The sequence below is a fragment of the Capricornis sumatraensis genome, chromosome 1 (genome assembly GCF_032405125.1).
Source record: "Capricornis sumatraensis isolate serow.1 chromosome 1, serow.2, whole genome shotgun sequence".
In the NCBI taxonomy this organism is placed as follows: domain Eukaryota; kingdom Metazoa; phylum Chordata; class Mammalia; order Artiodactyla; family Bovidae; genus Capricornis; species Capricornis sumatraensis.
The window spans coordinates 164800571-164811558 of NC_091069.1; the positions used below are offsets into that span (position 1 = coordinate 164800571).

General features: G+C 41.2%; 1 protein-coding gene across 5 annotated transcripts in view; it reads left to right on the top strand.

Annotated features, from left to right (window-relative positions):
• The window catches only part of SIDT1 (SID1 transmembrane family member 1), a 102122-nt gene extending 91363 nt beyond the window's left edge, over positions 1-10759 (top strand). For all 5 annotated transcript variants that reach the window (XM_068964080.1, XM_068964089.1, XM_068964071.1 and 2 more), the window contains 5 exons: positions 2961-3007; positions 7726-7831; positions 7922-8032; positions 9229-9342; positions 10697-10759. In XM_068964080.1, the coding sequence (XP_068820181.1) occupies positions 2961-3007; positions 7726-7831; positions 7922-8032; positions 9229-9342; positions 10697-10759 (441 nt within the window). The remainder of the gene's footprint in view (positions 1-2960; positions 3008-7725; positions 7832-7921; positions 8033-9228; positions 9343-10696) is intronic.
• Positions 10760-10988: the final 229 nt, after the last annotated feature.

Genomic DNA, 10988 nt, shown 5'->3' on the forward strand with positions numbered 1-10988 from the left:
TTTCATCAAATTTATAGCTCTTGGTAAAAATACACTGTTAAATATTCTGCCTTATAATTTTCAATACATTACATGTTTCTACAGTGAGCAGAGGGATCAGGGTGCTGGTCTCAGCTGCCTTGGCTCGCTGGCCAGGGACCCCAGAGAACTTTCATCCTTCCTCTGATCCACTGCCCCAGCCTTTACCCAGGCCTGTGGTCAGAACCAGTGATCCCCTTTGGGCCTGGCACATAGGCGTTCACTGAATTCCTGCTGATAGTTTATAATCAGAAGGATTTTTATATAAAGAATATATAAATGCGAATGTCTTTAACCCTGTAGAGCCTGGGCAGGAGCTATAGGCACTAACAATTGAGGAAATTGAGGCTGGAGGGTTTTACTCAGGAGAGAATGTAAAATCCCATTAGGACCTGTGAAAGTATTATGGGAGACAAGCCTCAGATGTGAACCTTATGGGGAAATTAGTGCTTTTGTTTTTATATTAATGCTGTATTTTTAAAAATAGACTATTTTTAGAGTATTTTAAAAGGTTTTAAGTTCAGGGAAAAATTGAGAAGAAAATACGGAGGCACAACTCCGTCCTCCACACAGGCACAACTTCCCCCATATCAACATCCCTACCAGAGGGGCGAGTTTGTTACAGTTGATGAACCTGTTAACACATCATAGTCACTCAAAGTCTGGAGTTTACATTACAGTTCACTCCTGGTGGTGCACATGCGATGGGTTTTTTGATGAGTTTGTAGTGACATATATTCATCATTACAGTATCAAACAAAGTAGTTCCCTGCCCTAAAAAGCCTCTGTGCCCCACCTATTCTTCCCACCCCCTCCCTCCCCAACCCCACCAACTACTGATCTTCTTATTGTCTCTTTGGTCTTATCTTTTCCAGGATGTCAAATGACTGAAGTAATACAGCATGTAGTCTTTTCAGAGTGGCCTCTTTCGCTTAACAGTATACACTTATGTTTCCTGCATGTCTTTTCATGGCTTGATGGCTCATTTCTTTTTAGTGCTAATATTCCATTTTCTGGATGTACCATAGTTTATTTATCCATTCACCTATTGAAAGACATTTTGGTTGCTTCCAAGTTTGGGCTGTTATGAAAAAATGAAAAATGTGCTATAAAATTTTGTGGTCAGGTTTTTGTATAGGCATGTTTTCAGCTTCTTTAGGCAAATACCAAGGAGCACAATTGCTGGGTCATATGGTAAAAGTATGTTTAGTTTTCTAGGAAACTGTCTTCCGAAATGATTGGACCATTTTGCATTCCCATCAGCCATGAATGAGAATACCTATTGCTCCATATCCTTGCCAGCAATTGGTGTTAGTGTTTTGGATTTTGGTCTTTCTAGTAGGTGAATTAATTTTTTAAAAAGGAAGATATTTCTTTTAATAGATTTATGTAATATTAATAGATTTTACTGAAGATTTTTATTAAAAAATTTTAAATAAAAGTTAATTTTATTAAAATTAAATAGATTTTATTTAAGAAAATTTAATAGATTGCCCACAAACAGAATCACTACTTTGAAACAGATGAGTGGCCATGCAAACTAAAGTATAATTAGATAGCACCCAGAAGTGTTACAAGCAGATTATGAATAATATGTTAGAGTAATTATCCTTTGAGATGAACCTTACCTCTCTATTTTCTCCCCTACCAATAAGTTTAATCTTTGACCAGGGGATTTTTGCAGAAACTAATGCCTGTGGCTGGCAACTTTTATTTTGGCCAGCCCCAGATTCTGTTATTTCACCAGCACTATGCAGGTCATTACATGCAATAGTTACACATGACACACCTGTGAAGTCCTCTCTAGCACCATGAATTTCATTGTCACTTTCTGTATCAGAATCAATTCCTAAGTTTTTTGTCTTTTTGTTGGTCTAATAATCACATCATCTGGATCCATATTCTGAAGAACTATGTTCTTCTCAGACACTAGTATATATGTTGCTCAGACAATCAGAGAAAGTATTTGCATAAAATTCACCAAAAAATTCTTCACTCAGAAGTTCATGATACGTCATTTTTAAAAATTTATAGTAAAACACTTGAGTTTATAATATACACAGTGAAGTGAAAGTCGCTCAGTCATGTCCGACCCTTTGCAACCCCATGGACTATAAAGTCCATGGAATTCTCCAGGCCAGAATACTAGAGTGGGTAGGCTTTCTCTTCTCCAGGGAATCTTCCCAACCAGGGATCAAACCCAGGTCTCCCGCATAGCTGGCAGGTTCTTCTTGGGAAGCCCAAGAATACTGGAGTGGATAGTCTATCCCTTCTCCAGCGGATCTTCCCAACCCAGGAATCGAACTGGGGTCTCCTGCATTGCAGGCAGATTCTTTACCAACTGGGCTATGAGAGAATAATATACACAAGATTGGAACAAAAACCAAACGGAGCAAAATGTGAATGACAATGACAATCGTGAATTATATTATGAGCTCTTGGTCAATTTTAGGTGCTAACAGCTTCTCACAGTGATGCCAATTGTATCACTCTCTAAAACATATTGATACGTCTCCAGTCAATAACGTGTTCAAATCGTGTGTCCAGACACCAGGAGCCGGGGAGCTGCGGGACCTCCTTGGAGCCAGAGTAGTGAAACAAATTCCAGTTGTGTCTCAAGAGCTGCCTTAGGTCCCACCAGTCAGCACAACCCAGGGAAAGAATCCCAGGTGCCCAGCTCCCTTAAAAACAGGAAGGAAACAGCAAGACTTCTGCTTTCCTTACCAGGCCTTCTTTTACAGGGAGGAGGTCTTGTCTGCTTGAAGTCGGAGGCTTTGCCATTTAGTCCTTCAGAGGATTAGTGTTCATTCATAGGCACAGCTCTCCTATATCGATGGAAAAACTGTTTTTGCTGACGCAGTTTTCTCATAATTGATGCTTCCCGTATGGTAAGAAGTAGTGCACTCAGTCTTTCATTCACTGTTTTCTTTCCTCCTTTCCAGGACAGGATGGTATTACTCATCGTGGGGAACCTGGTTAACTGGTCCTTGTAAGTAGTCTTAGGAAACATGTCTTTCTCTTTACTAATTTCTCTGTAACACTGTGGCTTAGCTTTCCTTGGCCGTCATTTTTACAAAGAAATCTGAAATTAAGAAGAGTGTGAGACTGTGCTTGTTCTGGAGACTCAAAAGAAAGCTATTTGTCGTCCTGCAAAAAAAATGCAGTTGTGTTCTAGCAGTGGCCTACCTTAAAGCAATGAGTCCCACACGTTGATGCCTGGAACTCATTTGTTCAACAAGACAAACGTCAAATTTGCTATATTTATGTGGATAAATTAGATTAGCTATATATGCATATATATACATACACATATATTTATAAAGAGAGAGATTAACTATGCCAGCAGTCAAAAATGCAACCATTTAAAACTCTTTTTTCAGAGCTTTCCATAATGCTACCCAGTAGGCATCTCTTACTAGGGGGAGTGGGGTGGTGTGTGTGTGTGTGTGTGTAAGTCTCTTTCCTGTTTCTTTCTTTCCCTCCAGGTCTCAGTCTTCCTGCTCTGCATGTATCATTCTTCTTCCTTTTCTTTTCCTTCATTATTACCTCGGCTTCGTTTCCTCCTGTGTGCATGCTGTTGTTTCACCCACGTCAAACTCTTTGCAACCCTATGGACTGTAGCCCGCCAGGCTCCTCTGTTCATGGGATTCTCCAGGCAAGAATACTGTAGTGGGCTGCCATGCCCTGCTCCAGGGGATCTTCCCAACCTAGGGATCAAACCCGTGTCTCTCACGTCTTTACCAGGCAGGTTCTTTACCACTAGAGTCACCTGGGAAGCCCCTTTGTTTCCTCAAGTGACCTACCTCAAAGTAGAACAGTGCAGCAAAAGCACGTTTACGCTAGCTATATTTTATGTATCTAGTGTTTGCAGCTTATTTTTAAAAATGTGAAAACCAGAATCAAGGATCCCAGGAAAACCAGAATCAAGTCATGAGAATTTGAATCTTATTTAGGGGCCATGGGCATCCAAAATAAACTTCCCACAATGCTGCTGCCCCAGGGGTTACCTTGGGGAAGGTCCATACCTGTGAAGGACTGTGCCTCACTGAGGGACACGTCAAGATGGGTGATTCTTGGCCGTGATCACCTGTGATGTTCGCTTGGCCACCCTTTTAGTGAAGACCCTACAGTCCTGGTGATTTTGTAAGACAGGGTGGAGGGTGCTGGTAGGAGATACAATAATGAAAAACCGATGACAATGTCCACAGGGTCAGAATCACCTAGCCTGTCCCTGCCTCTTGTAGAACTAAAATCAAACCACGTCTGCTCACAAGACAAGGTGTATGGCCTTTCTCTTCTTAGCAGGAGCTCTGTGGGACACCAACGCCTGCGGGGTGGGGGGAAACGAGGCACAAGGACACACTAGTACCGTGACTGCCCAGTAGGGGGCGGCACCTCCCCACTAAGGCTCTCCATCCTGAGTCTCCCATGGATATTACAGAAGTCAGGGAATGGCTGAACATAACCTTGAGTCAGTCTCATATAGTCCTTGAAGAGCAACAGTGGTGTGTATGTATATTCATATAGAGAGAGATGTATGTATACATATGGAGAGACAGAGTGGGAAAATCAAACAAATGTGGCAAAATGCTAACAACTGATGAATCTGTGTGAAAAGTATACAAGACTTTAGAGTACACTGAAGATTTCAAATTGTGAGAAGAGGAAATTTCCTATATTATATAAGACAAAGTCAGTTGAAATAAAAATTGAACAAAACCATTTCTTTGAATCATCTTTAATTTCCTTTATTACATTTTATAGTTCTTAGCATATAAATGTTTTACCTCCTTTGTCAGGCTTATTCCTAAATATTTTATATATTTATTTAGGAGTGAGTTTAAAAGATATATATTTTTTTAAAACAATCAATGGAAAGCTATCCCATGCTGTTGGATTGGGAGAATTTATGTTGTTAAAGTGGTCATACTACCGAAGGCAAGCTACAGATTTAATGTAATCTCTTTCAAGTTACCAAGATACTTTTCACAGAACTAGAACAAACAATCCTCAAATTAAATGGAACCATAAAGACCCAGAATTGCCAGAATGATTCTGAGGAGAAAGAAGAAAGTAAGAGGGATAACCCTTCAAGACTTTAGACAATACGACAAAACTACAGCAATTAAAACAGCATGATATTGGTACAAAAACAGACATAGAAATCAATGGAACAGAAGAGACAGCCGAGAAGTAAACTCACATATCTATAGGCAGCTAATCTTCCGCAAATGAGGCAAGAATATACAATGGGAAAAAGTCTCTTCAGTAAGTGGTGTTTGGAAAACTGGACAGCCACCTATAAATCAGTCAAGTTAGAACATACCCTTACACCATACAAAAAAATAAACTTGAAATAGATTAAAGAGTTAAACACAACATATGACTTGATAAAACTCTTAGAAGAGATTATAGGCAAAACATTCTGAGATAAATCATACCAATGGTTTCTTAGGTCAGTCTCCCAAGGCAATAGACATGAAAATAAAGACAAACAAATGGGGCCTAATCAGACTTACAAGATTTTGCACAGCAAAGGAAACCATAACAAAACAACCAATGGAATGGGAGAAAATATTTGCAAACAGTGCGACCAACAAGGGTTTAATTTCCAAAATATTCAACCAGCTTATACAACTCAATTAAAAAAAAAATCAAAAAATGGGCAGAAGACCTAAATAGAGTTTTCTCCAAAGAAGACATACTGATGGCCAGTAGACACATGAAAAGATGCTCCACCTCAGTAATTGTTAGAGAAATGCAAATCAAACTACAGTGAGGTACCACCTCACACTGGTCAGAATGACCATCATTAAAAAGTCTATAAACAGCAAATGCTAAAGAGGGTAATGAGAAAAGGGAACCTTCCTACACTGTTGGTGGGAATGTAAGCTGGTGCAGCCACTCTGGAAAACAGTATGGAGGTTCCACTGAAAATAGAATTACCATATGATCCAGTAATCCCACTCCTGGGCATATATCTGGAGAAAACTTTAATTCAAAAAGAAAGGGGCACCTATACAGTCATAGAAGCACTACTCACAATAGCCAAGACATAGAAACAATCTAAATGTTCATTGGCAGAGAAATGGATAAAGACGATGTGGTACATACTTACAATGGAATACTCCTCCTCCATTAAAAAATGAAATAACGCCATCTGCAGCAGCATGGATGCATCCAATGCAATCCGTGTATATAATGCAGTCAGTGTATACCCGAGGCACTTGGCTGTGCAGCAGAAGTTAGCACAACATTGTAAATCAACTATACTTATGAAATATATACTTTAAAAAATGAACAAAGGCGGTTAATAACAGCTTTACACTTTAAATACTTAGGAATAAACTTTGAGAGATATGTAGGATCTTTCTGCAAAACATTTAACTACCTCATTAGGAGATACAGACAAAAACTTAGCTAAATGAAGAAAGATAGCATGCCCTGGGTGAGAAGATTAACTATTGTAAAGATATCAGTTCTCAAAGTAATGTACAAATTTAGAATCAGAAACTGGAACTAAGTTAATAGGGTTTTTTTTGAAATTTATTTACCTAGACAAAATTTTCAAAGGTGTCTGCAAAGGATTAACAGAAGCAAGAAAGAAAGCACAGAGGTGTATAGTGACAGCCTAGCACTATCCAACAGAACTTTCTGGAATAAAGCTTAAATGTTTATTAGCCACTTGTGGTTATTGAGCACTTGAAATGGAGTCTGACTGAGAAAATTCACTTTAAATTATTTAAATAGCTACATGTGGTTACCATATTGGATAGTTAAGCTAGCCTAACCTATGTTGGGAATTCCCTGGTAGCTCAGTTGGTAAAGAATCTGCCTGCAGTACAGGAGACCCTGGTTCGATCCCTGGGTCAGGAAGATTCCCCTGGAGAAGGAAATGGCAACCTACTCCAACATTCTTGCCTGGAAAATCCCATGAACAGAGGAGCCTGGCCGGCTATAGTCCATGGGGTCACAAGGGTCGGACACACCTTGGCGACTAAACTACATCTGACAACCTATGTTAGATAATCTATAAAACAATAATAACATGGTGAGCACTGATTCAAAATTATAGTGAATCACAATGAAGAGGCCAGAAATCCAACTATATCATACCTGTGCAGTATGTCTGTATTAAAAACAAGCTTTCAAAGTCACAAGATAAGAAAGAGCTATGTAATAAATATTTCTGTTATCTCCTGCATTGCAGGCATTCTTTACCATCTGAGCTACCAGGGAAGCCCCACATAATAAAGATTCCTGTTACAACCAAGCAGAAATTTGGAACAAAATTAAGGTCAAACCCCAACCAAATAAACTTCAGTATTTAGACAGCTAGATAAAAATTGGTAATATGTGTCAAACCAATTATTGAGGCAATTCTATGTCTAGTAATCTAATCATCTTAAATGCAAAAAGAAAAAAGCAGGATATGTCTAAAGGTATTCATGGTTGCAGTTTTTTAAAATAGTGAACAACTGAAGGACAAAGAGAAAACTCATTTCAACCAGAGAGTACTGTTTAGGTACATCCACGGATAGGAACTTTATAATCATTAAAATGAATGTTCTGAAAGGGATTTAATAAATTGAAAGTTAAAAGATTTTTTAATTCCCCTCCCACCAGAAATGGGGGTGGGGGTTGGAAGGGTGGGTAATACCCAAAATCCAGCTTCCTGGCTACACAACAACTCCTCTGTGTGCTCAGCGCCCTCTTTGGACTCATCTACCGACCCAGGGACTTCGCTTCCTACATGCTGGGCATCTTCATCTGCAACCTGCTGCTCTACCTGGCCTTTTACATCATCATGAAGGTAAGGGTGGCTGCTGGCTGGGCGCCGCGGGTCCTCCTCAGGTGACCGGGGGATGCACGCAGCCTGGCGGCATGTGCTTCTCACCCACAGCTTCGCAGCTCCGAGAAGATCCTCCTGATCCCGTTTTTCTGCATTGTCGCCACCGCTGTGGTGTGGGCTGCCGCCCTGTATTTTTTCTTCCAGAATCTCAGCAGCTGGGAGGTAAGAGAACAGTGTTTGTCTCCTGGACAATGTGCTCTCTCCATCTTGCTTTTCTGACCTTCCTACCTCCCTCTTCACAGGCTTATTGCTGTTTATCTGTTTTATATTCTCTAATGCGAAAGCTTTTTTAAAAGGGGTTGGTTTTATATAAATATCCAGACATAAATGCTCAATAAATGCCATGTCATCATTATCGGGGTGGCACTTCTTAAACACGAAGCCCTATCCCCACTGCCAATGTGATCTTCACTGCGTGTTGTATTATCATTGCGATCCTGTTCCCAATGGATGCTTAATATGTACAGAAAGCTTGATCAGTGTATCATCACCACCTTATCATAGTCATCATCCATAAACAGTTACCCAGGTACAGGTGTATATAAATCCATTTCACAGATAGGAAAGCTGAGGCCTAGGAAACTGGTGATGTATGTGAAGCATAGAACAGGGAGGAAGTCTAAGCTCCCCATCACCATAACCACCGCAATCAATGTCAGAACATTTTTATCACCCCAGGAAAAATCCTACATCCTACATCCATCCCCATGTCTCCCTAACCCCTTAGCCTGAGGCAACCGCTCATCTTTTGTCTCGATAGATCTACCTGTCCTGGACATTTCACATAAATGGAATCATATGCAGTCTGAGTCTGCCTTCTCTGTGTAACGTTCCCTAGGCCCACCCTTGTACAGATCACATTATGTCAGTATCAGTACATCATGTGTTTTTATTGCTGAATAATGGCTCAGACAGTAAAGATTCTGCCTGCCATGTAGGAGACCAGGGTTCAGTCTCTGGGTCGAGAAAATCCCCTGGAGAAGGGAATGGCTACCCACTCCAGTATTCTTGCTTGGAGAATTCCAGGGACAGAGGAGCCTGGTCAGCTATAGTCCATGGGGTCACAAATAGTCAGACACCGGAGTGACTAGCACTTTCACTTCTCATTCCATTGTATGCACATGCCTCATTTTAGCAGATGTTCAGTGGGTGCACATTTGGGCGGTTTCCACTTTGTGGCTTTTATGGACGCTGCTGCCGTGAACATCTGTGGACACATTTTTTGTGTGGACATGTTTTCTTGGAAGCTAATAATAATGTAGTGACCCAGGCATCTAGTAGCGACTGTAGGTTTCTGGATGCTCCGAGGAGTTGAACTGTGGGACTGCTCCGCTACATCCTGCCTCACCTCCTCCCAGGGAACGCCAGCCGAGTCCCGGGAGAAGAACCGAGAGTGCATCCTGCTGGATTTCTTTGACGACCATGACGTCTGGCACTTCCTCTCCGCTACTGCCCTGTTTTTCTCATTCTTGGTGAGTTTATAAAAACTTTGCTTCTCTCTTTACATCTTGCATTCTTTTTTTTCTCTCCCCCCCTGACTTACATCCTCCTATTTTTAATTTCCAAGTCTTCATTATGATTCAATGTACAGATTATCTTTTTTTTTAAACATTGTGTCCTCTAGTTAAATCTTCATTTTGTTCTTTTACTCTTCAAAACTTTAAGACCCAGTGATAAAATAGTTTTCCTTTAGTTGCACAATGCTTGGACTGCACTGATGATTAGAACTCACGTGCCCAGCTCCCCCAGGAAGCGCTTTCGGTGGCACTTGCTACCATCTCAGCCACACTAGGTTGGTTATTCCTTCATGTTTCATACCACATTCCTCCCTCTCCTCCAGTCTCACTACATACCTTCATACAAACACTTTACAAGTTCCTGGAGTGGCTCAGGCTAGCAGCCAGACCTCTTGCTGCCTTTCTAACCAGTCTCTTTCAAATCTGCAGTCCCTTCGTTTTTTGCCCACACACCTTCCCTGAAGCTGTGCATATTATAACAACCCGGGATGACAACTCCCAGCATACTTCCATCTTAATTTTGACTTTTCCAAAATAAACGTATATGGTGCCTGCACACAAGTTCTTTTAACAAGTAATAGGGGCCTCCTGGGTTCACTCTGACCCTTTACTTTAGTCTCAGCCAAGGAACCTCAAGAGTGGCGCGGGGCCGCCTCTTAGTGGCCAGTTTGGGAAGTTTAACCAGTCTGCAAAAACATTCTTCCTTAAGGCTCTCTTTGATCGTCACATTCTCTGGGGAGACAGAGATAATACAAGTAGAGCTAAGAGTTCCCTCTACATCCCGGAGAGAGTGATGGTGGAGGGAACTATAAATGGAGAGTGGGGGAACAATTCTTACAGCAATACTCTATTGCAACAAAGTTTTATTCCCTTTAGGTCCCCATTCAAACATTCCCCTCTAAGTGGTAATGATGTCCCCAGCCACCCCCCCAAATTTTTTTTACCTCATCCCATCCCATACTCCCTATATTCCCTCCACAGTTTAATTTTTATCCTTAGTACATACTGCTATCTAACATAGCAGCCTCTGTTCATGCATTTGCTTCATGTCTGAAGTCCTCTCTCAAACGTAAGCTCCATCAGGGTAGACTTTTGTCTCTCTTTTATCCTAAGCTGTATCCCTAGCATCTAGAATAGCATTTAGTAGACCCCTGATACTTGAACAAATGCATTGCGGAATTACAAGTGTCTATTAAGAGCAGAGCGCTGCAGAAGACATGAAAACAATTAGGTACACTTGTGAGTCTTAGAAAACAGGGACTTACCACAACTGTGCATTCCTCTCATTTTTCTGCCCGTCTTGTTTCAGGTTTTGTTAACCCTAGATGATGACCTGGATTTGGTTCGGAGAGACCAGATTCCTGTCTTCTAAGCCTTCCAGCATGGAGAGCTGGGGAGAGCGAGCCACTGATCTTGGTGCTGTTTCATGAAAAATACAGGGACTGAAGCAAAGTCACCACTGCCAAATGCACTCGCCCACTGACGGGTGAGCTCTGTACACATTCCCACAGGGAGGAGAGGAGCTAAGGGGGACCCAAACCTGCAAGAAAGGGAGGCAGAAGAGAAGCTGCAGCTGTGGACAGAGATGAGCCCTCCAGAGT